At 35.8% G+C, this 27,200-nt stretch overlaps 1 protein-coding gene across 6 annotated transcripts in view; it reads right to left on the bottom strand.

The window, feature by feature from the left end:
- Positions 1 to 27,200, bottom strand: part of Gapvd1 (GTPase activating protein and VPS9 domains 1) — a 442,880-nt gene that overhangs the window by 235,092 nt on the left and 180,588 nt on the right. For all 6 annotated transcript variants that reach the window (XM_090389457.1, XM_090389454.1, XM_090389464.1 and 3 more), the window contains exons 10-11: positions 24,612 to 24,778; positions 5,795 to 5,907 (exon numbers count right to left, since the gene is read on the bottom strand). In XM_090389457.1, coding sequence (XP_090245583.1) covers positions 5,795 to 5,907; positions 24,612 to 24,778 — 280 coding nt within the window. The remainder of the gene's footprint in view (positions 1 to 5,794; positions 5,908 to 24,611; positions 24,779 to 27,200) is intronic.

Below are 27,200 nucleotides of genomic sequence, written 5' to 3'. Positions count from 1 at the left end.
CTGGAAAAACTTTTAGAAGGAATGGATGTGCGAAAAAATGTTTTTTTTTAATTTTTTTTTTGACTGATGCTACTTTCTTGCATCACATGCCTCCACTTCAACTTCCACTAACACTAAAGCCTATTTTGCACTGAACAACAAGCTTCCTTAAAATCCCTCTTCCAACTGTGATATTCGATGTTTAGAAGCTGAGCTGTTGAAGGTTGAAAGGACCTTCATTTGAATGTATAATGTATGAAGCAGAATGTATTGAAGGGGGGGCCTGATGGTTAAAGGCAATTGTATAGCAGTTTAGCTACAGGAGTAAAAATTAGGTAATGAATTAGGATAGAAATAGACACTCCTGTCCTCATATACACTAACAGCCCAAAGAGCAGAAAATATTTAGGTCCAGGGCAGTTACTAGCACATATAGGAAATCGCATTCCTGGATAACTCGCGTACAAAGTTTATATTCTTCAATCATATACTGTTCACTTTCCTACAACTAAAATCTTCCACACTCTGGGCTATTAGTGTCTAAGAGAGCAGGAGTATCCATTTTCTATCCTAAATTCTTATCTAATTTCGCCTCCTTTTAGCTAAACAATGCCTATAACCATAAAACACAACATATATACACAAAAATATAAATATATATATGTTATATTAACAAGCTCTATGCTTGCCACCAGTCACAAGACAGGCCAGTAGATATATACACAAATACAAAAAACACATATACAGAAACCTCGTAAATAACATATTAATATATATATATATATTATTTTTTTTTTTTTGTATAGTTTAAGTACAATTAGTAAAATAGGTAAGATATAGAATAAATATATTTCATATTGGATAAGCTGGTAGCTTCTTAACTCTATAATAACCATAACTGGTCAACGAAGCCAAACCTAGTAAAGGATGATCATTAGTCAAAGTAAAAGTAAAAATAAAAAAATTAATAAACATAATAATAAATATCAAGTCAATTATAGGTCATGGGACACATTGAAAGGGACTTTTTCAAAGGGCTAATCCAATGTGTTCCATGACCTATAATTGACTTGATATATATTATTATGTTTATTAATTGTTTTATTTTTATTTTTACTTTTACTAATGATCATCCTTTACTAGGTTTGGCCTCGTGGACCCTTTATGGCTATTATAGGGTTAAGTAGCTACCAGCTTATCCAATATGAAATATATTTATTCTATATCTTACCTATTTTACTAATTGTACTTAAACTATACAAAAAATATATAATAAGACTGATGTAATGTTCTATCTAGATATGTATAGATGGCATTAATTAGTTCTTGTTTAGTTTACTTTACATAAGATATTTATTAATTTTCTATATTTTATATATATATATACTGTATATATAGTTGAAGTTCTATATAACGACCCCCCAGGGGAATGAGAAAACGGTTGTCATAATTTATATCGATTGTTCATAAAATAGCATTAGGTTAATGAGAAATTGGCCAGGACCAACCACATAAGACATTATAACATGTGGGATGTTAAAAAGAGGTTCGCTATAAAGAGCTTTGACTGGATAAAATAATAAAATAACACTATTATATCACATAAAAATTCTTAACAAAAGGGCTTTATTAAATTCATATATAATACAAACTTAATACTACACTAATTTATTAACAGGTGATTTTTGAGATTTCTTGCCGAACCCAATCTTCAGAACATAAATGATACACTTTGGAAGAAATTTGTATTACAGTGCAGGAAGCAAGAAGTCTGGTTCTTCCAAAGTGTATCACTTATGGTCTGAATATGGGGTTCAGCAACCCCATATCATCACCTGCTAAACAAATTAGTGTAGTATTGAGCTTGTATTATATATGAGTTTAATAAAACCTTTTTGTTAAGAATTTTCACTTCACATGGTATAATAGTGATATTTTATAAATGATTATATATATATATATAATGATAAAGTTATTGTATCAACTATATATTGTATCAAATATCAATTGAGATTTGTTTTTTCAAATCTGAATATAATCATTTTTTTTTTTTTTTTATTATTTTTTTTATTTCAGAAGTTTCTGTCTCTTATTTATGAATATACAATTTTTTTTAGACAGACTCATAACTCTATTTAAAGGCAGCCACTGAATTTTAATCCTAAAATATAACTTAAAATTTTTACATAGTTATTCACAAGTATCTGTTTACTTAAACAGACAATCCCCATGTTATTTAGCCAACAAAATTAAATTCAAAATAATTTCCTCCCCTTTTTTTTTATTGAAGATGACAATAAATCATAATAAAGTTCTTTTATCTCCTTCACACAGTATTCATTGCTCCTTTCTTTTTATCCCTTTTAAAAAAACTGGAAATAAGCTTTAGAGTGAATTGCTCCATCAACATTCAACCAATAATTAATTCCTTTTATTTTTTTCAACATCTTCGTGATCTTAGTTTAAATCATTGAGTTGATGATGAAACTAATGGATATACAAATAAAAAGAATCAATCCTACCTTGTCGCTTTATGACTTCATAACCATGTTAAATAAATTGCAAACTCCTGTGGTCATCAAAATTGCTTGTTTGTAGCAGTGTCAGTTTTTCTTAAAATTTATTATCTTCCAAATTTATTTTTTTTATACTTTTTCCCCTTTAATTTGCTTCCTCTTATTCAGTATATATAAATCCTATATTACATTTTTGTTACTGTCTAACACTATGACATTAGCATTAGCATATGATGCAAGCTTATAGAGCATCAGCCAAAAAAAAATCCCATTTCACCCATCCAGTCACTCCAAATGTTTGTCTAGTTCAGCCTTAAATTTATTTTAAGCTATCAATTCCCACAACAACAACAGATGGTAGTCTGTTCGAGCAATGAACATCAACACTATCAACCAGATAGTGGTGAAAAGGATACACACACCATTCTCCTGGTTGGGGATTTACCTAACCAGGCATTAACAATGAAGGAAAAACACAAGTACCAAAAAAAAAAAAAAAAATGGAAAATTAAAAAAAAAAAAAAAATACATTTAGATATTTAAGGAAGGATAATCCAAAAAGATAAGTATCATAAAAGGTTAGCATATAAATTTTTACAAAATCGTGTTTTAAAAGATCTAGTTGACAGTCAATGCAATAAACTACAGTTCATGTTTGCATTAGGCCTCTAAAGAACAAGTGAGAATTCATATTTAACATAATTAACATGTTAAAGTCTTCATTTTCAAACTGTGCGATCTGAATATATTCATAACAAACTGTACCTAACAGTCAGTTAACATACACAATGCATTCTTGGAAAAATAATTTCTAAAACTATTTTTTTTTTTTTAAAAACTAATTTTCCACATAAACACATGCAACTTGCAGAGATACTTCCCCGATTTGGCAAATAACTTTATTTGTTTAAAAATAATATATATGAATAGATGTTATACCTGATAAACCAACCCTGTTTGAAAAATTCATTCAAAGAAAGCTCACAAGTTGCCTTCTTTTCATCATCAATAATCTTAACACAAGGACAGTATGAGTCACAAAATCCACTGACTCATACTGTCCTTCCACCTTTGTCATGATTTGTCTTAAACATTTGAGGTTTAGGCTCTTTGAAAGGATAGTACTGGAGATTTTGCTATCAGTACATCCACTTCTTCAATTTGCAATTGTGCCTATAACTCAATGAAATCTTTGGTTGTGAGGTCTTCTCTATGAGACTCAAGCAACTTAGTGACACCTTCAGTGTTGTTTGTTATTTTGTTGTTGTTTGTTATTTGGATTTTAGGAGCATTAGCAACTAAGGCCATATTGCTCCGGGATATGCGGTGGTCATTCCTTGACCTCCCACATCCTCCGTATTTGATGGTGATGGGCTCGAACCCCGGTCTAATCACGCTTCTTGAAATCATTCTATTTCAAGAAGCGTGTGCTACGCACTGCCACTCCTGCCCACCTGGCTACGGAGGCACCCCTTCACTGTCACTAAGTTGCTAACCTGAGAGTGTCACTAAGTGACACTCTCGGGTTAAAATGTTTCACTATGTATACAATTTCCTTTATGACATTTTTTTGTTTTTTTGGAAATCTTCAACATTGTGGACAAGGAGCTCACCTGGTGAGTATGGACTTGCCATATCATCATTCTTCTCTTTCTTGGTGATTCCTCTCTCTCTCTCTCTCTCTCTCTCAGGGTAACTAAGAAATTTTTCTTTTTGTCCCGTTCAGCATAAGTCTCGGGCTTCCTTGCACTATAGGGCTAATAATAATAACTGCAGACAAAGTTTCCTTCATAGTGGATTGCATGACATCTTTCTAGTTTGCAGCAATGTTTCTCACTGCCACAAGGATATTATAACCTCCCCTTCCAAAAACTGCATGAGAGTTGTTGTTTCATTTCTATCAATGGTAGCAACAGTCTGAGCAACAGTTCTTCTTAAATAGTACTTCTTAAAGATAGAACTTTTCTGCAGACTTTTCTTTTTCACCCCACCAATTTACAGGAGTATGCTCAATTTGTTTTCTCTTTTCACTTATCTGAATCACATAGTAAAAAAGTACTTCTGCAAATTACTGTTCCACTAAAACTATTAAAATTGAGGATGCATTACCAGAACAGCAACATGCTTGAGACTGCCAAAACGATACCAAAAGTGAAACAAAAACCTTTGTTTTAGTTTTTCTTAAGATTTATAAGGCACATTTTTTTCTAAACTCATAAATAAATTTTCTATACCTTTAGAGAAAATAAGGAAAAAAATATAGAAAAAAAATCATACTCTAGATGATTGCAAGAATCAGAAGAGCATACAATTATAGTCGTTACTGTACTAGGGCAACATTATAGTGTGCCAAAGGTGCAGAACTGTATGTAACTACAAATATATGTATATACACTGGACAAATATTAACCAGGTATACAGTGATGGAGCATTACATGTAATTTCAGTCCATGAGATTTTCAGTTTGCAATGCAAACTGAAAATCTCATGGACTACTAAATATCTGCCTTAAAATGCAACTGTCCATTTTCCAATGAAGCTTAATAAAAGGTCTTATGTAAGGGAGGGTGAGGAAAGAAAAAAGAGAGGGGGAGAGAGAGATTATTAAAGTTTATCTTTTGTTAAGACCAGACAAGACAATATTTTTACATATACGCAAGATGAATATAAAAATCCAATAATATTCATCTGGTATATGTATCAATAAGTAAATTACTTTAATTTATTATATTATATTATATATTTATGATATTAATGGTATTATTCTATTATATTACAATATTACTTTTAATAAACATTGAAAAGAACTTATATAGAAGGATTCTGCAATCTCCATAACCATCTAAGTTATTAGCTTATCTACCAACTTATCATTCATAGCATTTACTGATATCCACACCTAGATGAAATCTGAATAAATACCCTATAAAAGGAAGAGCAGTACTTTTAGCAATCTGCTAGTGCTAGATTGAAATGCCTGGTAGCAGAACAACTGAAAAATTATTAAACAGACAGTTCCTGTATATCCTCATTCTAGTAAATATAACAAAGACTTGGTCTTTGGTATATAGGCAAGTGGATATTGTTATTACTCTGAATAACAAGCATATATACAAGTGATTTCAATATAAACCATATAGAACTTTCCTCAAAAAAGAGTACAAGTTAGCAATTCAAGGCACTGGCCAAAGCATTAATTCGTTTCATGAATTGTGTCTAAATTAATGAAACTATTTATGAAAATGTTTCAAGTTATTACTATTAATTTTTTAAAGATATCAACCGAATGCTTAAATTACCTGAGCATCCAAAATCATCTGAGAAGAGATATCTGACTGTTCCACTGTTTCTGAGTCACTAGCCAATACATCTGTACTCCACGTGTCACTCACCATTGACTTTGTCTCATCTCCTATAGGATAACACTTACGAATGTAACAGAACATGCACAAGTAAAACAAAAAAAAAATAAAAATAAATGTAATAAAATAAAACTTTATTTAACCATCCAGTCATTCTATTTCAATAATATAATTGTCTGGATGTTACAAATACAGAAAATTTAAGTTTCGTTATGGTATCAGCAATAAAAGAAAAATGACATATACAGTGGATTCCGGTTATTTGGACCACCGGTTAATCGGGGCAGCGGTTTATTTGGGGCAAATCTTAAAAAACAGAAACCAATGGAGAAAATAGCCAGGTTTTACTTCGTGGTTCGGCCGAAATTCTAGAGGTCACAACCATAAAACAATAAAAATAATTAGCAGTCACCTGTTTATTGGGCTTTTCTGTTAGTGAAATCTATCATAAACGGACAGAAAACTCGATCTTACTGAATTTGCGATAATACCGACAGCTGGAATTCTGTAGGTTATTATGATGAAATGTGTTTACACTTCCATGAAATCTTCAATCATATAAAAAAAATTAATTTTAATCTTCTCTTCATTCCTATTTTTAAAGATTCGTAACTTGTTATTCCGTTCTCACATGTGCGTATCGTGTTACTTGCAATTTGTGTGTGCCGTGTTCTTTGTTATTGATTGCTTATCTTTTTACTGTTTTGAATTTTAATCCCACCCACAAATGTCAGTGAACAGAAATGTCAACTAGTTAGTATGTACATTATTACAGTACATATTAATTCCGATTTTCACGTATCATTTAATTTTTTAATTGGTAAGGTAATAAAAGATAAATTTGTGCTTAATATATCTTTGCTTTTATAGTTTGCGGATAATATTCCTCCTATTTTTGCTAATTAGAATCGCTGTTTAATAGAATTAAAATTCAATTCACAAACGTGATCACATGACCGACGCTTACTGCACATTGTATAGTGAATAGTGCTTTATGTTAAGTTCGTTGTAACGTGATTTGATTGTACATTTACAGTGAACCAATTGTAAAGGTGTGTGTGGGGGGGGTACATTGTATTTTTAACTATTTACATGAAACTTTGGATAATTGGGGCAGCTGCTTAATCAGGACAAAATGTACTAGCCCCGATGTGTCCCAAAGAACCAGAATGGACTGTATTTCCTTTTTTTCTGAGGATGATATCAAATATAACAATCCATAAATCAATTGAGCTCTTAAAACATGCCTCCTCCCCGCAGATGCTAAGTAATTTTTTTTTTTTTAGGTCATAAAATTTTCAGCTCTAAAGACCAAACTTCATATATTTTAGAATAATGACATACAGTCTGTCCTCGTATAGCACGATAGTTGTGTTCCTAGAAACCCTCGTGCAATGCAAAATCGTGCAATACAAATAACAGGCCCTATGGGAAAAGTGGGGTTAGGTGCCGACCACCCAAGATTGAACACACATTTGGAACCAAAACATTACCAAACACAATAAATAATCGGGTAATTTTAATCGTTATAAAATACGTAAGTATTTTATAACGATTAAAATACGTAATAAAAAATAATATATATATTTTTTATTATAATATAATAAATAATAAATAAATAAATATTTTTTATAATATGTAAGTATAAATTATAATACATAAGTCGTAATAAAATGCTTACGTATTTTATTACGACTATTACGTAATAAAATATTGCTAATGCTTTTGCTTCTATCGTAAGCAAACTTGTTTTTTGTTTGATTTTCTATCCAAACAGATGACAGCCGTTCCATCTCTTCCAATTCTTGTCTTAATCTAATGGATTTTAATTACACTTTGAGTTGTTCCCGCTATGAAAGTTGTTTTTATTTTCTCCGCATTTTTTGTAATTCTCGGCGTTGCCTCATTTAGGTCTGTAGCACATGCAACATCACATGGTCTTTCATTTCGCTCAAAGCGTTTCACAATTTCATATTTTTTTCTCTATCGACAGAGGCGGACTGGCCATAAGCCTTACCCGGGAAACCCCGGTGGGCCGGAGACCGGTGTGATTTTGGCCATAAACCGTAGTATGAGGCCACTATAAATTTTCCCGGGTAAGAATTTTTGACCCAGTCCGCCTCTGCTTATCGATATTGCTTTTCTTTTTCTCTCTGAATCTGCAGTGTCTTCACCAGGACGCTTCCTTTTCACACCTTTTAAGTATTTTACTAATTTTTAGGGAATAAAGCGCAATTACAAAACGAGGAGGCACGCTTAATACACATAAACAAAGCTGCGTGCGTATAGCAACTGAATAAACAACACCGTAAAGGCAGAGATACACTATTAACACCCCACATTTTACTAAAGCACATTTCTGGGGGTTACTACCATAAAACAATAAAAACAATTTCCAGTTTCGTTTCTGCTTGTGGAATCTGTTATAAACTGGTAGTAAACTCCATCTAATTGCATTTGCGATTATATCGATAGCTGGAATTGTGTTGGTTTTTACGTTATTATGGTGAAATGTGTTTCCCCTTCACTGATATAAAACACATAAATACATTTTCAGAATCTTTTCTTCATTCCTATCGTGTTGCGTTCGGTTGGGGTGATTCCGCGTTCGAGTGCCATTTCTTGTAAACACAAAGGCAAATCGTGCATAAGCGAATTCGGTTCGTGTTATATAAGATAACGTTCCCCTATTTATAAATCGTGTATGATCGAATTCGTGTAATGTAAACACGTGTTATACGAGGACCGACTGTACTTTAAAAAATATGAGAAAAGTGAAAGAGGCACTATACATACATAAATAAATAATAATAATAATATATTTTATACTACTGTTCCACTGTTTTTGAGTCACTAGTCAATACATCTGTACTCCATGTGTCACTCACCATTGACTTTGTCTCATCTCCAATATACCAAATATTATTAATAAACAAAATCATTAAACGATTTTTTATTATTATTAATTTGGGTGATCCCATTTGGCTTATTTTAAGGCTTTAATACTTCACAGTGAATATTTTTTTAATTTATGATTTTTAATAAGATAAAAGTTTAAAATAATTATTTGATATATCATAAAAAATCTATAAATGACAATACAGGATAACTTACTACTTTTTTAACTTTAAAAACCTATAAATTTCCATATTTTGAACTTTACATAGCCCTACTAAATGAGAGTGGTGCAATCTTTTTAAATTTTATTAATGACCATAGCATCTTAATGTAAATTATTTATTCTTTTTTTTTTTTTTTTTATGAACGCCCCAACACAAAAGGTATTAGTTCCATACATGGGTTGAAGGTTCAGAAGATGAAAGAAGATATTTATTGACATTAGACTTAAATTTCTGTAGATCATAATTTTTAGGAAACATGTTTTGGTCCAGAAAATGGAAGTATTTGTTTAGAAGGAATAAATGAAGAAGAAGAAAAGTCGGTTCTGTGAGTTTGAAGTTAGACAGTAAAAGGATGCTGATGGGTGGTGGCATGTGTTCAGACTGGTTTGGAAGTGAGAGAGAGGAATTATAGTAGTGCCCATAGAAGAACCTATAAAAAAGGCATGTAGCAAAAACAGAACTCTATGAGACAGAGAGTGGAGAGACTGTAAAAGATAGGTTATTAATTAACCTGACTGCCCTCTTTTGAATGAGGTCTAAAATGTGAGAGATGTTTCGGGGATCACCCCAGATGTAGGGGGTGACAATATTCCTTGGCGGGACAGATTTCAGATTTGTACTGAGTGGGTATTTGTTTAGAAAAAAAAAGTAATGCCAATTAAGAAAGAGAAAACCCAGTTTTGTAGATGAAGAGGAAACAATACTTGTGATGTGGTTATGGCAAGAGAGAGAGAGAGAGAGAGAGAGAAAGAGAGATTAGAAGCAAGGATAATCTCTAATATAGGTATGTGATCTTGTCTAGAAATCTGAGTGTCACTGAAGATAAGCATAGGAGCTGAAGAATCCTTTTTGGAAGATATAACAGAAGATAGAGTTTATAACAGATAACAGAGTTTTAGAAGGACTGAATTTAACTAAGTTATCTTTGTCCCTTTAAGTTATCTTTATCTTTGCAGCGTACTACCATTAGTAAAACTATAGATAGGAAGGATTTCTTTAGAAGACCTTAATGCCAAACATGATCAAAAGCCTTTGAAATGTCAAGAGCAACTGCTTGAGTTTCACCAAACATTTCCATTGAATATGTCCATAAATGGGTAACATAATACAGCACATCACTATTTGATCAACACTGATGGAATCCATACCGTGATTATTGATCAGATGGAAGGTTTCTAATAGTTATAGGAGTTGGCAGTTAATGTATTTCTCCATTACTTTAGAAAAAGTAGAAGTAAGTGCAATGGAACTAGATGGGTGGATTTTTCACCATTTTTAGGAACATGCTGGATATGAGCAAATATCCAAGCAGAAGGAAAAACAGCAGTGGAATAAGAAAGTGTAAAAAGGTAACAGAACAGAAGCAAGCTCAGAGACACAGGCCTTAAAACAAGTGAAGAAATGCCATCAGGACCTAGAACTTTCTTGGCATCACGATGGCTCAAAAGTCTCTGGACATCCTTTTAACAGAAAACCACAGGCATTCCCAGTACCTTTCAATTTCTAACAGAAATTCCCAGTACCTTTCAGTGAAAGGTACTGGGAATGGTAGGAGGTGATTTAACAAGATCATCAATACACGAGTTAGAAGAAAAGTAGGATGCTGGTTAGTCAACTTTATCTTTAGCTGAGGAGTAACATGCATCAACAATGAAAGATAGAAAACAAATTCTAATATGTCAAGTGTTATATAATCAAGCGAAACTGTGATTTCGTTCTTCACCTTTGTGGTAAAATTGATGGTAATTGTGCCTAACGAATCAAAATAAACAAATCTAATAAATATACATAACCCTACAGTAAAAAAAAAAAATTCTGTGTATCCATTTTCCTGAGTTGTACACAAAATTGGACCACTCATCCAATTGGTAGATGGGATGAGTGTACTTTTAGTATTAAAAAATTCATGTGCACAAAGAGAAAAATGAGGGCGTCATTTTATTGGTATGTGGACTGATAATCCAATGTCTTTAAGGATATGTTGCAGAGCAAAGTTTTCTAAGATGTCAGCAGTATCCTAGCAAGGAGCCAAAATGTACTGTACTTGTTCTTCTTCACTAAAAATCACTATTTTGTTGTTTGCACTATGTATTTGCCAAATACACCAGACATTCATAACTAGGCAAAAATAAAAGCTTCGAGACAATGGCTTTTGTTGAATCTTTGGAATGATTTATGAAGTTCAACATAAACTGAGTCGACAGAAACCATAGAATACCTACCAAGTAACGGGTAGCCCACCTTTTGTCCAGATAAGGGCAGTCACAAGGCATTGAGTCCACTAGTTCAAGAAAGCGTTCCACAGGTATTTCCATCCATGCTTGCTGCACCACTGTCCAGAATTCCATCACATTCCTGGGTGGCGGATCCAAAGCTCAAACGGACCTTTCCACAACATCAAAAAGATGCTCCACAGGGTTCATTCATGTCTAGTGAACAGGGAGGCCATTCCATGGTGGTAAAATCAGTGGAATGCTCTTCGAACCATGTTCTAGTCACCACACAGCTCTGTGGTGAGGCGCATTGTCCTGCTGGAAGAGTCCATTGCCCTGTGGATGCACGATGACCATGAAGGGATGCCGATGGTCTGCAAGAATGGACACAACCTGGACCGTTCAGAGATGCATCTAGACATACCAGAGGTCCCAACATGTGCCAGATGAACATGCCCCAGATCTTGTTGACATGATGGGTGTATAGCTTCGTGCAGTTTCTGTCAGATATGCACCCTCCCATCCACTTGAAATAACTGGAAACAGGACTCATCGGACCAGGAGACCCATCTCCAATCATCCATGGTCCAGTGCCGATGTTCTTTCACCCTGTTCAGGCATAGAGTATTGTGTCATGGTGTTAGCAATTGAGACTCTGATGGGCCGGTGGCTCCCATAACTTATTGCAGCTAATGATTGCCCGATGGTCTTGGTGGTTCTGGCACCTCCCTCATTGAATTCGGTTATGATTTGTGCCACTGTCACTCTCCAGTTGGCTGAAACAATGCGAAGAAGACGTCGACAGCCACATTCATCCACCATCTTTCTCCGCCCACAATGCTGTCCACTATGAAATGTTACTCTGGAAATGCCGTATTCCCAATACACTCTTGATACTGTCAAGCGGGGATAGTGCAATTTCTGTACCATCTCTGCAATAGAGAGATCCATGTGTCGGGCCCCCATTATTATCCCTCTTTCAAAGTCGGTTAACTCGCAATGTTTATCCATACTGACATCAAATTACTGTCTACATGAATGCAGTGATGCAGTATACCTATATACCTGCCAAGCAGTGGGTTCGTCCGCTAACAAGCGGGGTGAGAGCATCGCCTTACCAGGAACCAGGTAGCCCACGAATTCTGTCCTCTCAGTGTATTGTGTATACTATTAGTTTCTCTTCTTCTTGCCACATCATGCAAGTAAACAGCTTATACAGTATTAGCAAAAAAAAAAAAAAAAAAAAAAAAAGACTGCCCAGCTCATCTATAAATTGTCTCTAACAATATGTCTAATGCTTCCTTAAATTTATTCAACTTACTCACTTCCACAACATCTTTTCCACCAATATATCACTATCCAGCTCAAGGCAAATTTTCATATACCTATCCTACAGCTGCACATCTCTCATATCCAACATCCTAACTATCCTTTATAATTTCAATGGACACTGCTCATCGTGGACTAATGTTATTAGTGGAGTCCCTCAGGGCTCAGTGTTGGGTACATTATTGTTTTCTGTATTTATAAATGATATTGATGATGGTATATCAAGCTTAATGTCCAAGTTTGCAGATGATACAAAGGTTGGCAGGGTTGTCAAGGACACTACTGACACTATGCTGCTGCAACAGGATCTGGAAAGGTTGAGCAGATGGGCTGAGAGGTGGCAAATGAAGTTTAACATTGACAAATGTAAAGTACTACACATGGGAAACAGCAACCCCAGAGCAACGTATCAACTCTGTGGTACTACACTGACAGTGGTAGAGAATGAAAGGGACTTGGGGGTGGTTGTGCTGTTTGTTATTTGGTTTTTAGGAGCATTAGCAACTAAGGCCATATTGCTCCGAGGATATGCGGTGGTCATTCCCTGACCTTTCCGCATCCTCCGTATTTGGTGGTGACGGGCTCGAACCCCGGTCTAATCAAGAAGCGTGTGCTACGCACTGCTGCTCCTTCCCACCTGGCTACGGAGACGCCTGGTGGTTGTGCAGGCAGATATGAAGTTCTCTGAGCAGTGCAGACAGGCTGCAAGAGTAGCTCATGGAGTATTGTCAATGATATACAGGAATTTTTCCAGCAGGGATAAGGAGGTGATTATTCCATTGTATAAGGCAATGGTCAGGCCACACCTAGAGTACTGTATACAGGTCTGGAGGCCTCATTTCAAGAAGGATGTAGAGCTGCTGGAACGAGTACAGAGAAGGGCAACAAGATTAGTGAATGGAACAAAGGAGTGCTCTTACGAAGAAAGGCTTAAGTTTTGCAAATTACAGTGTCTGGAGACTAGGCACCAGCGAGGTGATCTGATAGAGGTGTATAAAGCCTTGAATGGTTTAAGCATGCTCAATGCTGATGGGATTCTTCCTCTAGCTCAGAAAAATCACCTGAGAGGGCATAAATTCAAATTGAGGAAAGACAGATGTAGGATAGACGTGCGGAAATTTGCCTTTAGCCAGCGGGTGGATGGTTGGTGGAACAGACTTCCATCCCTTGTGGTGGAGGTTGATAGCCTAAACAAGTTTAAGGCTCAGCTGGACAGGTATTTTGAACGAACAGAGGGGTGAAGTGGAAGTGGGGTTTTTTTTTTTTTTTTTTTTTGGCTGATGCTGCATAAGCTTGCTTTCTTGCATCAAATGCCTCTACTAATGCTAATGCTAATGCTAATTTAAATCTATTTCCCCTTATGTGTGTCATCTAAGCAAGGGTGCAATCTGCTTTAGGATTAGTTAGGATGTAATCTGCATTTAACTGACTCCATCCATTTAAGGTCTTAAACACTTCATAGGTGGCTAGTTTCCAGATGCTGCAATTTGCAGAACTGATTTACTGTGTTGGTAAGAGTGCCGTTCTGTGTCCCTAATTAATCATGTTGCTCTTCTGTGCACCCCTTCTAACAAATCCAAATCCTTTCTAAGATGAGGCTTCCAGATTTGTATGCAATTATTTAAGATGCTGAGTAACCACTGCCTTACACAAGAGGATAATTACCTTGTTCCTACTGGCAAAATTCCTGTGTATCATTGGCAGCCTGGCAGCCTTTCAGCACCTCTCAGAAAATGCCTTATCAGATTGTACAATTACCACTAGGTCTTTTGGTTCACCACCACTTTAAGTGTATTACATTCTGAGATTATTACTCCACATAATAACAAATGACTGACTGACTGACTGACTGACGCACGCACGCACGCAATGGTGTGTGTCACTAAATTTTTGACAACTGAAGTATTTCCTTTGCAACGTTTCCTTTCTTGTGCTAGGTTCTAACCTCCATTGTGACTTGATTACAGACTAATTTATATCTACCACAGGCTTCTGTATCACCTGATAATTTATATGCACCATGTTTGCATCTTGCAACTGAATGGCAGTGGTGGTGGTTGCTTTGTAACATCTGCATTCCAATGAGAAGTATTCGGTCAGTATGTCAGACAGGTTTATGTGAATGTGCCTTGATCTCAGTAGGGCTCCTTTTCCAAATTTTCTAAATGAGTTTAAATGGCCTGTAATGTTGACTGGACTGATGAGCCTGGCTATCAGGTGGGAGATTCTTCACTCTCTGCTCAAGTTGATAGAGGTTAACACGCTTTTGTTGACTCTTCTGATGGCTGCAAATTTGCAAGAAGATTTCAAGTGACTTTTAAATGTGGGCCACCATGTGTTCATGGGATGCACTCTGTCTTTGATTGGGTGAGATTGGATAGTAGGTTTGCGGCTTTGATATATATTCCCAGTCTTGTAGAAGACTTCTGTTGAACATCCAATATGCATTTCTGCTTTTGGAGTGATTGGATGATAAGGGAAGTTGCAATTTGACAGAGCAGTGATCAGGGATATAAGATGGAATGTGTGCAGTGCTTTGGACCAGGGGGATGGTGTGTTTTTCATTGTTGTACCAACCTCTCAAGTCAGACTTTGTAAGGAAGTCTTCAGATGCTGTATTTGCTGATCTCCAGGTATAGGACTTTTCCTCTGGGTGTTGGCATCTAAAGGCATTGACAAACCCATTGTTATCTACCATGGCTTGCAGGTTGATTAGCACCGTGCAGTGCTCCACACATCACATTCTGTCTATCTGTGGATCAAGGGCTCAAGTGAAATCACCAGCTAGTATGATGTGTTCCTGATTTATTGTAGAGAGATGGCTATGTGAAATCTATGATTTGAATGGTGAGTGTATCCTGCTGTGGTGTGTAGATATTAAAAATATGCAATGTTTCCTTCTGCAGTATCTCTAGGAAGGCATACTTTCTATCTCTGCTATCACATTGAGCACTTCCGCTGTAGACTTATGATGTAGGCTGATACTCATCCCTAATCCATAATGTTGCTGGGCTTCAGAATTATGGAATACGGCTGCAGAATGATGGAATTCCAATAAAATGGAATTTTACAAGAGTAAGTCGGCATGATGTCACCGGACCTGGTCAAGAGCCAGCTTATTGTGCAATGCAGATGTACATTATCTTGCATTTAGTGATAGCTGTTGTTGTTGTTGTTGTTTATTAGTTGTTGGTACATTGGCTTCTATGGCCATAATGCACCTCCCAAAGTTTTGCATTTTTTACTCTAATCTCTTGCAATTGCCGTTCAAATAAATGCCCGATTAGAAATTATTCACAAAGAATTTAACGGAGAGAGGGAGTTTGATTGTACACATCGATTTACAGTGACTTTTTGCTTTTTAAATCTGATTATAAAAGCCTATTAATTTTAGATAGTGGAAGACCTCTTGTATATTATTTTCTTCACTTAAAATGTTTTTCAGAGTAGGAGCATCTTGAATTTTAGTTATGGATTTAAAGGCTGTTTTTCTTTTGTTTGTAAAAGCTAGACAGTCTAGTAACAAATGTTTAACTGTTTGTTGCACGTGGCACTGATTACATTGAGGCGGTTCTTCGGCTCTAAGTAGATAGGAATGAGTAAGATATGTATGTCCTATCTTTAACCTGGCTAGGATTACTTCTTCTTTTCGTATATCTCTTTCACTGGACTTCCACTTCTTTAAATCTGGTTTAATTTGATAGAGTTTATTATAAGTTTGCTCGCTCCATATTTTTTTGTCATTGTTCCTTGCTTTTCATTTTGATGTTATGCCTGTAGTCTGTATATGGTACTTTTGGTTGAAGAAAGGTGCCTGTTGCCGTTTTTGCTGCATGGTTAGCTTCTTCGTTCCCTTTAATTCCTGTATGTCCAGGGATCCAACAAAAGATTGTTTTGTTTTCTTTTAAGGAGCTTGTTCAGAGTCACTTTAATTTGTCTTAGAGTTGGATGGAGATTCTTTCTGTCACACTGTATTGTTTGAATTACACTGAGGGAGTCTGTGAAGATCAGACTATGGGGTAACTTTTGGTGCCATATTCGGTCTATTGCTAACTTCACTGCCTGTAGTTCAGCTGTAAAGATGCTACATTCTGTTGGGAGAACTTGGATTATAGTGGTATCACGGAAAACTGCTGCCGCACCTACTTTTGTATCGGTTTTTTCGATCCATCGATTTATATTTGTGTATAGTGTGGATATTTTTCTAGATAGGCAGCATGTAGTAGTGAAAGCTGTTTCCTGGTAGGGAATTTCTTCCACAATTAAGGAAGCAGGTATCACAGAATGGTAATATTGTATCCCGAGGAGGTCTTAGTATGTTTTGTATGGCATCTAGTTTGTTGAAATCAAGAGACCAAATTGGAAGTAGCTCCTTGATGCATATGTCTGCTGGTTTATTTTCTGTTGGAAGTACTCTATACAAATGTTCCCATGTTGGTGCATATAATGTTTTGTACATGGGATGATTTGGAGTACACTTTATTTTAGCTGCATAAGATAGTAAGAGTTCTTGTCTTCTGAGGCGGAGTGGCAGATCATAGGCTTCAGCATAGAGACTTTGAACTGGAGAAGTACGAAATGCTTCTAGGGCTATATGTAGTGTATTATGTTGTATAGGGTGTAACCATCTTAAGGCGCTGGGTCTTGCAGAGCTATCTATATACTGATGCCCTGTAATCGAGTCTGGATCTTATCAAGGTTCTATAAAGATGTAACAAGGTTGTTGTTATCTGGTTTTAAGGAGCATTAGCAACTAAGGCCATATTGCTCCTGGAATATGCAGTGGTCATTCCCTGACCTTTCCGCATCCTCCGTATTTGGTGGTGATGGGCTCGAACCCCGGTCTAATCAAGAAGCGCGTGCTATGCATTGCTGCTCCTTCCCACCTGGCTATGGAGGCGCCTGTGTAACAAGGTGTACCTGTCTGCTCCCCACGTTGTTGCAGATATAACTTTCAGAATATTCAATTTCTTTGGACAGTTTGTTCTAAGACATTTTATGTGATCTAAAAAGGTCAGTTTCTCATCAAGAGTTAGTCCAAGAAAAATTGTGCTGGATGTTATTGGGATTAGTTGTTCTCCAAGCTTTAGTTCTGGGTCTAAGTTTCTTTTCCGACAAAAGTATTCCAAGTTTGTTAGAGTCCAAAGCCATTGTTTTGGGTCCATGCTATTACTTTATTGATTGTTGTTTGCAGTTGGCGCTCTATTTTTCGCATATTTTGTGAGTGACAAGAAATGCTGAAATCGGCGACATAAAGTGCTGCATCTACAGTACTTGGTATTTGTTCAGTTACTGAGTTGATTTTTATGGCAAAAAGGGTAGCACTGAGTACTGATCCCTGTGGTACTCCTTCTTCTTGTATAAAAACCTGTGATAGTGTGGTTAATATCCTAACTTGGAAAGTTCGTTGTTGCAAAAAGTATGGATATATATATTGGAAGATGTCCTCATCCCAAAGTTATGTCTTTAAGTATTCCATATCGCCATGCTGTGTCATATGCCTTTTCTATATCAAAAAATATCATTACTAGATGTTGCTTTCTTATGAAGGCATTTCTTATGTTGTTTTCTGCTTTTATCATTAAGTCTAGAGTGCACCTGTTCTTTCTGAAACCACATTGAGCTGTGTTTAGTAAGTTATGGGTTTCTAAAAACCACATTAATCGAGCATTTACCATTTTTTCAAGTATTTTGCCAAGGCAACTAGTTAAGGCTATTGGGCGATAGTGGTTCGGATTTGTGGGAACTTTATTTGGTTTTGGAAAGGCTAAGACTATTGCATGACGGTATTGATTTGGAAAGGAATTTTCTAGGTATATCCTGTTATACAACAAGAGTAATATCAATGATTTCTCATCTAACTGTTGTACCATCAAGTATACTATTTCATCTGGACCCGCTGCACTTTGCCTCGTCTCTGAAATGGCTTTATGAAGTTCTCTGAAAGTGAAAGATTGGTTGTTATGTTTGTCATTTAGTTTTTAGGAGCATTGGCCATATTGCTCCGGGGATATGCAATGGTCATTCCCTGACCTTTCTGCATCCTCCGTATTTGGTGGTCACGGGCTCGAACCCCGGTCTAATCAAGAATCATGTGCTACACACTGCTGCTCCTGCCCACCTCGCTAAGGAGGCGTCTGAAAGGTTGGTTATAGGCTTCTCTACTTTTACTGGAGAAATTTAATTTTTATGTTTCTGTATTTGCTTTATGTTTTTGGAAAGCTGGTTCATAGGAGCTACTGCTTGATGTTTTTTCAAATGTTCTACCAAGAGCATTGGCTATGTCTTCCGGCTTTGATATATCTTTTCCATTCCATTTTATAAAAGGAGGAAAAATTCTTTGGTATTTGTTTATTTTATTTATTTTGTCCCAAACCTTGCTGCTGTCTGTTTTTCTAGTAATTGTAGAGGCAAAACAAATCCAAGATTCTTTTTTACTGATCTTAGTAATGCGTCTGACATTTGCCCTTGCTTTTTTGAAATGTATCAGGTTAGTTGTGGTAGGGTATCTTCGGAAATTATTCCATGCCTTGATTTTCTCTCGTTTTGCTAAAGTACATTCATCATTCCACCACTGCTTTGGATGTATGCAAAACTTTGAAGAGGTTTTTGGTATTGTTTGTTCTGCTGCATAGAGAAGTTTATCAGTTACATATTTCACTGCAGAGTCAATTGAAACCTGTTGTATTTGTTGTTCTTCTAATATGGCCAGCTGCTTATATCTTGTCCAATCCGCTTTATCTAATCACCACTTTGGAGTTTGTTCCGATTGACAAGGGGTCGGTTTGTTTGAAGTAATCTTTACTGGAAAATGATCACTACCTAGTGGATCATCGTGAACTGCCCACTCCAGTAGAGGGCATAATGATGGCGTGCACATAGAAAGGTCTATTGCTGTACTAATTCCTGTGGATAGATGTATATATGTTGGTGTCCCATCATTTATGAGTATAAGATTGAGCTTATCTAGTAGTTCTTAGCATTAGTAGAGGCATTTGATGCAAGAAAGCAAGTTTATGCAGCATCAGCCAAAAAAAAAAAAAAAAAAACCCCCCACTTCCACTTCACTCCTCTGTTCGTTCAAAATACCTGTCCAGCTGAGCCTTAAACTTATTTAGGCTATCAACTTCCACTACAAGGGATGGAAGTCGGTTCCACCAACCAACCACCCACTGGCTAAAGGCAAATTTCCGCACGAAATTTCTTCTATAATTTGACCTATTTTATCTACGTTTTCATTTCCCCATAGAGGATGATGGCCATTCATATCTCTCATGATAAATAAAGGAGGTGATAGTTGGAACACCAGGTCTTCTGGATCTGTATAGCTTATACCCTGGTGTGGTGGCAGGTACATGGAGGCGATTGTTATATGATAGTTTACTGCAATTCGTACTGCTATGACCTCTAGATTAGTCTGCAAAGGAACCTGTTGGGTAGGTATACTGGAGTTTACTAAGATTGCTACTCCTCCATGTACTGTACTGTTGGTAATCCTGTCCTTTCTGTATATATTGTAATGTTTTAGTGTTATTTTATTCTGAGATTTAAGATATGTTTCTTGCAAACATAGACTAATCAGATTGTACTGCGATAGGAGATCGTGGATATCTTCAAAATTGCTGTGGAATCCTCTACAGTTCCAATGTAAAAATGTATTCATTATTTGGTTTTGTTAGTATTTTCAGCTTGTTTTCTTGAGGTTGTTGGCTTAGGGTTCTCTGTTTTTTTTTTGTCTTCCTTTTTCAGGGAAGTATGGCTTTCCGGTATCCATCTCTTCTCCCTCTGCAAAAATTTCTAGTATTGTTTCTTCCATCTGATTCTTTTCTTCTACTTTCATGTTATCCATTTTATTTCCATTTACTTCAGTGGTTCTATCTTGTTTTGTGGATTTGCTGGTTTCTCTAGTTGGTGGTATCATAATGGGTGTGTTTATTGCCTGTTCTTCTTTTTGTTTTGGTTCAATGAGCAGTGAGCGGGGCCAATCTGAAATGGACTTTTTTGGTGGGACCATTACTTCTGTCTGTGTTTCTATTGTTTTATAAGTTTGTGTTACTTGTGCATAAGATGGTCTATTTGTTCATTGTGGCTGTATTGTTCTTTTAGTTTCTTGATATGTTACATTGTTTTCCACTTTATATTTCTATATTCTCTTTTCTCTCTTCCACTCTTCACAATTTTTCAAGTAGGCATTATGTTCTCCTCTGCAGTTGGGACATCTTGAACTTTGGGCTGTACAGTCTTGTTGGGTATGTTCTCGTGACCCGCATTTTGCACAGATAGCGAAACTTCTGCATACTGCTTGAGAGTGTCCATACTTCTGACACTTAAAACATCAAACAGGATTTGGAATGTATGGTCTCAGTAGGCAGTTTAGATATCCATTGGTTGTTCATTCTTAGAATGAAACTAGAAACAGTGGTGCAATTAGAGGGAGATGCTCTGTCCTTTGTCTCTTAGCTGTACACAAATCCATTTGATCTAGTTTTTTGCTAGTTTGAGTGGCAGACACATGGTCTGTGCTTGCCATCTTTGCTCCTTTTGGCCCTTGGCTGGAGGACTTTTCCACCAAGATTTCTGGCCCTGCCACAGGGAGGCAGGAGCAGTGCCACTAGGAGGCCAAGCGGGTAGTGTTAGTTGGTTAGTGCTACTAAAAATATATGAAACAGGAAAAGAAAGGTGAATTTCATTTCTGCGTTCTGACTTGTAGTTTTCAAGTATGAAATTGTTTTTAAATGAAACTATTGGGAGAAAGACAGGAACTTAAAACTTAAAAATAAAGTTATTCACGTATCAAGCACACTCTAAGTTGCAGTAATGTCACTTGGCCTTAAAAAAAAGCTTGGCATCCGGGGCCTTTAGTGATAGCACGCAAAGCATCATCATTATTTTTAGGTAAAAAGAAAAGGTTTTGCAGGTCTTTCAGATTTGTTAGTGTCCCGATTGGTGGTATTGTTTTTCCAGCCCATTAATCAAGTAGTATAGATGCTTGGATCTGTTCGTGTCTGCCCAGTCTTTCTTTCCCTTTAATTTAGAATGCAGATCCTTAAATTGTGAGATGAGCTCTGGTATGTTAGTGATGAACTTCAGAGCTGTCAGCTTCTGTAGGGAACAGCATACTTGCTGTAAGAAACAACATAGTATTTCTGCAGTTAAAGGGCCTTCAGCATATAGAATCTCGCTTTCCCCATCCTCCCCTATGAAGAATCTGAATCATGGTTAGTCGCTTCTTCACCTTCATAAATTCTAGTTTCTCTTAATTTATAGAGTTGTCAGTAGTTTCTAAATGCTTATTTATTTCCACACTTGCTGATGTGATAGACTTATTTAAGATCTGGCCGTATGAATTTCAGTATCAATCCTGGAAGAGTTAGAGATACATGGGCAGTTTTTCTGGATATGGCCCTCTTCATGGCAGTAGAAACATTTAGATGAAATGGAAATAGTTGGCACTCATGAATATAGTGTTGTTTGCTGCATCATTATTGGCATAAGTGCTTGCCTGCGTAGCTTTTTATATGTGAAAATTCAAGTTTTGTGGTTGCAGTGAGGGTATATATTTTTCCAGAAACTGATCCATATATTTTGATAAAATTCCTCTGAGGAACTGATGAGGAATCTCAGATGGGACATTTGATACAGTTACTTTCGTGTTTCTAAGGCAACTGGCACCACTCCTCGGTGATGATGACTGATGCCTATTCCCTTTTTCAAGACCATTTGTGCCCATGAAGGATGGCTAAAATATAGCTGCATTTGAATGGCAAAGAACACATGGTTCCTGCTACATGGGAGGTATGAGTAATATTTTTTGGTGGTACATTCTCTGCAATCGCTATCAGGTACTGCTCTAAAGGGATTTGCTGAAGCAGTATTTGTGTTATAGTTTCATTCTGGAAGGAATAATAAAGGGAATTTTGAAGGACAATGAGCTGTGTTAGGTATTCTATGATTTTAAGTAGTTCAGGAATATCTGAGATAAGGAGGTAAAGGATTTATTTTATTATCTGTGTTTATTTGCCATTCAATAGATAAAAAAAGATATCTAAATTTCTGCAAAATAACTTTAAACCTTCTGTATGCAGCCAACCTAGTAAAATATTTTAAACAGCAACAGGAAAATTTTTCAAATTGCCTCTCACAAAGTGCTTTGTTAAATTAAAATGATCTTTTAGATCAAATGGAAAAGCAGTATCAAAAATGAATAATAATGCTATGCTTTAATTATAAAAAGTTTTAAAGGTAATTTTCCTTATTATCAGTTGTCAAAAAGTAAACTGTAAGGTAATGTTGAAGAGATACTTTATTTTATCTATTTGATAAAATAGATCAAAGAGATACTTTGATCTATTTTCTAAAGTGTTAGCTTATATTTTAATTTATATTTGGACAAACAGAAGATATCTTAAGCAATACTGTATTCCTAAATCTGTACTGATTGAGCAAAACTGTACTAGTTCGGCAAAAATAGATAATAGTTTGGTCATTGAACAACTAAAAGAATAAATTAACATAAAGTTTTCTTATCCAAATTTTATATTAAGTTTTGATAAGTGTCACAGCTGACTGCATTGAAAATCAGCCTGTTCAAATGCATGCATACCACAGTATGTTGATTATTTGCTTATGTTGTTTTGTTTCAGGAAGTAAGGCAAAATAATATACTAAAACTATACTGTCACATGTCCATCAGTTTGCCAAGTCAGACTTACTTAACTGTTAAACAAGATACAAACTTCAATAAAAGAGAAAACCCAAAACATATCACATATACATAATCACATTTAAATACTGAAAGAATAAGAACATACACCCGAGATACAACCAACCATCGTTAATCTTAATTAAAGGCATTACATAAAATACAGGGTGTCTGCAAAAAGAATGGTGGGGTTTTGATAGTCAATAATTGGGAAACTGATAAAGATATTTGAAAATATTTGGAAGAAATGAAAATTTTAATTTAAACAATTTAAATTTCTACATGTGCACTGTTTGTAGCTCCGCATATATCCAATCTATATTCTATTTTGTTCCATACATACTGCAGCATATCTCTTGATACCTGATCAGTAGCTTCTTGGATTCTTTGTTTCAAATGGTCCAAAAAATGTAATTGAACCTCCCCTGTCAACCACCTTCCAGGAACTGTTAAATTAAGAACATCCATAACAACTGCTGAGAAGTGCGGTGGTGTCCCATCTTGCTGGAAAATTATGTTGTTTGAGAAGCCATTTTCTTCTGATTGAGAGAAAAGAACATTTTATAACATGTCCAAGTAAATTTCTCCATTAATTGTGTTTTCCACAAAGAAAAATGTCCCAAAGATATGATCACACATTAATCCACACCAAACATTCACCTTGGAACTATTGTGAATATGTTCTTTAATCACATGAGGATTTTTTGCTCCCCATATCCGGCAGTTATGATTTACCATCCACTGACATGGAATATGGCTTCATCACTCAAAATGATGGTGTTTAACAAATTTGGTTCATCAACAATATGATTTAACATAAAATTTGCATATTCAAAAAGCTGTGGCTTATCATAATGCTGAATCTGGTGCAAAAGTTGGATTTTGCATTCATGCAGTCTAAGTCATTTATGTAATATATCATGCATTGTTGATTTAAGAACTTGTAATTGTAAACTGCAATGACAACTGATGATTGCCTAATGATTTCCACAACTTCTCCAATGTTCTTGGTTTTCCCATGCTTTTCTCTTTTAAAATACTACCTGTGTCTTCAAACTGACAAAACCATGTTCTGATGTAATCCTCATGTGGAGGATCTTTATTAAATTCCCATCTAAGCAATGTTGCACAGTAACAATTGATTTCTGCTCGGCTAGTAACAAAACACAATGCACTTATCAGAACGACTGACTGTGGCAAATGTGAATTGAATGTGGTGACACCTGACTTGACATCCTTGAAACTGTTTGGAAGAGAAAATGAAAATATTCAAAATTTACAAGTTTTTTTTTTTTTTGGAGATATAGCCTACTCAAACCCCACCAATCTTTTTTCAGACACCTTGCACGCACACGCACACACACACACAATTCTATAGAAAGTCTAACCTTCAATCATAGGTTTAATTTCAAATCTTCCAAATTTATCTTCAATATCTTCTTGATTTTGTTTATGAGTGGTTACAGGAAGATCAAGTGGTCTCTGCTCTCTTTCTTCTCCTTCCAATTGTGAAGATGGGGTATCTCTGCCACTAACGTTGGGAGTTCCACGACCACTAGAGAAAAATTTTTAAAAATACCATGAGAGCCAACTTTCAAATTTGAGTGTATAAGTACAAGGTATCTGATAAGTATCCACCTATTTTTATTTTTATTTAAATCCTGAAAAAAAGGAGCAAAAGGTGATACTATTGTCACTAATGTGAAACTTACTGTCATTTAGTTGTTCTTCAAATCGAGAATAACTAACCGCTTGAATTGCTAGAAGCTAACGAGAATTGCAGAAATACAGGCTATCATCAAGATGTAAAGATTATGGTTGGCTACGCATGAATAACACGAAGCAATGGACTCCAAAAAAAATAAAAAAAATAAATGTCACGTGAAGTTGATGAACAGGGGTATAGTCAAAAATGGGAACAAATGTGGAAAGCCTTCCACATTTTTTCCTTTGGGAAAAACGTTGAAGCTGTACAAACCATATTCACCTAAAATCCAAAATATTTGTAAAACACATCAAGAGGGAGGGGAATAATGAATTACTAAAAAGGAACTGCATTACTGAGAATGCAAACCTTAATAAGTCTAAGAATGCTTTATGGAAAGCAGAAAAATTTTACTAAACTTGTGTTATCATATTACCCCAATCTGTTTAACAAAACAAAGCAGTCTTTCACGTTGATGGAGTCATCCATCATTCTCACCACCATACTGAGCAGATACAGTTCAGTAATCATAGCAGCAAAAATGCAATCCAGGCCAAACATCAGTGATTTGTTTTGGCGTGACTGCAACAAGGGTTATGAAACACTGTGAACATTACTAGCATATGCCATATAGTCAACCATTTCACAATGATAAAATGTTGAAAAACTGATATTCATACAGGATGGTACACCTGCACCATACTATATGAATTGGTTTTATTTTATTTTATTTTTTATTTTATTTTTTTTTTGGCAATAAAAAGGGTTGGACTAGAACTAGACACTTCCTGGAGGGAAAACTAATATGATTACAAAGTGTTGTAGTTGTCTAAGAGCTCTAAAAAGCATGTTAATATTGATGTGGGGTCAAATGATATTAACTGCACATGAACTAATGCTGAATAAATCTCACGAGTCAGATCAGAACGTATTTGTATTTCCAATTCTACCTAGGCACAATAGAAGGGACTATATGCTAAAATCTACTGATGTTTGTATTGGCTATGAATATAAAAAGACACAAAATACTATGATCTTCATACTTCTAAATACTCTTGTGATTTATTTTACTGATTTTAAACATTTTCTAAGAGCTATGTGCAGACAGTGTGAAGAAATTTAGGAGCCAACTCAGTGTTCTGATCAGTGGTATTGAGAGTTTGAAGAGTAGAGTAGATGCCCCCAAAGGAATTAAAATTGGTGCCCATCAAGCTCTCAACTCAAGGCCAGAGATCACTCTTGTGCATCAGACAACACAGCGACAATCTTCAAGGCAGAAAAGAGCAGATATCTTTTGAGGACACAACATGTGATACTATTGTACATGTAAGCACTGATGATATTAAGAGTAGGAGATCTAAGGACTTAATTACCAAGAAGAGGGCAAGGTTGGCAAAAAGTCACAAGATAGGATTTAATTTGGAAGTCTGCAATTCTATCAAGTCACAATAGGAGAGAGAGTGTGTGCTGAGAGCCTTATTAATCAATTTGGCACTGGAGAAAATGTGCAAGGCTCATTGGCTAGAATTTTTCTCAGCATGGTCTGTGCTTGTTAACAGGAGAGAGTGTTTTTGGTAACATCATCAGTTGGTCCCACTGTATAGAATTTAAATACTCTAGAGTATTTAAATTCTATACAGTGGGACCAACTGATGATGTTACCAACAGCCAATTCAAAATGGGAAGCATTCAAAGAACTTATCTGGAAGCTACTAGGCTTTACATACCAACTAAGAAATATTGTTCAAGGTTTACACCTAAATGGAAGTCAGATGAACAAATGAGATATATGGCAGAGAAGAAAAATGCATGGAATACATATAAATTAACACGTGACACAGAAGCCTATGATAGATATAAGTGGATCTGTAACCAAGTTACAAAGGAGGTTAGGCAGCGAAGGCAGATTACAAGAAATCTGTGGCAAGGGATGCAAAGAAAAACAGCAAAGAGTTCTTTACTTGGTCCACTTGATATCAATGGTTCAACTGATGATGATCCTGCTCAGGTAGCTAACAAACTAAATCAATATTTTGCATCTACATTCACACGAGGAGTTATTCAGCGAGAGGAATGCCAGAGGTGTATTCAACTCTGGCAGTAAGCTAGATAATCTTGTAATAACTGAGAGTAAAGTGGAGGAGAAATTGTTGAAGATAAATACAAGAAAGGCACGTGGGGTGGATGGGATCTATCCAGTTATATTAAAGGAGGCAGCAAAGGAAGTAAGCAATCTGTTAGCCATAATTATGAGAGCTTCCTTGGACTCAGG

This window comes from Mastigoproctus giganteus, chromosome 2 (assembly GCF_048544385.1).
Source record: "Mastigoproctus giganteus isolate SK-2022 chromosome 2, ASM4854438v1, whole genome shotgun sequence".
Classification (NCBI taxonomy): domain Eukaryota; kingdom Metazoa; phylum Arthropoda; class Arachnida; order Uropygi; family Thelyphonidae; genus Mastigoproctus; species Mastigoproctus giganteus.
This window is presented reverse-complemented; position numbering and strand designations above follow the sequence as displayed.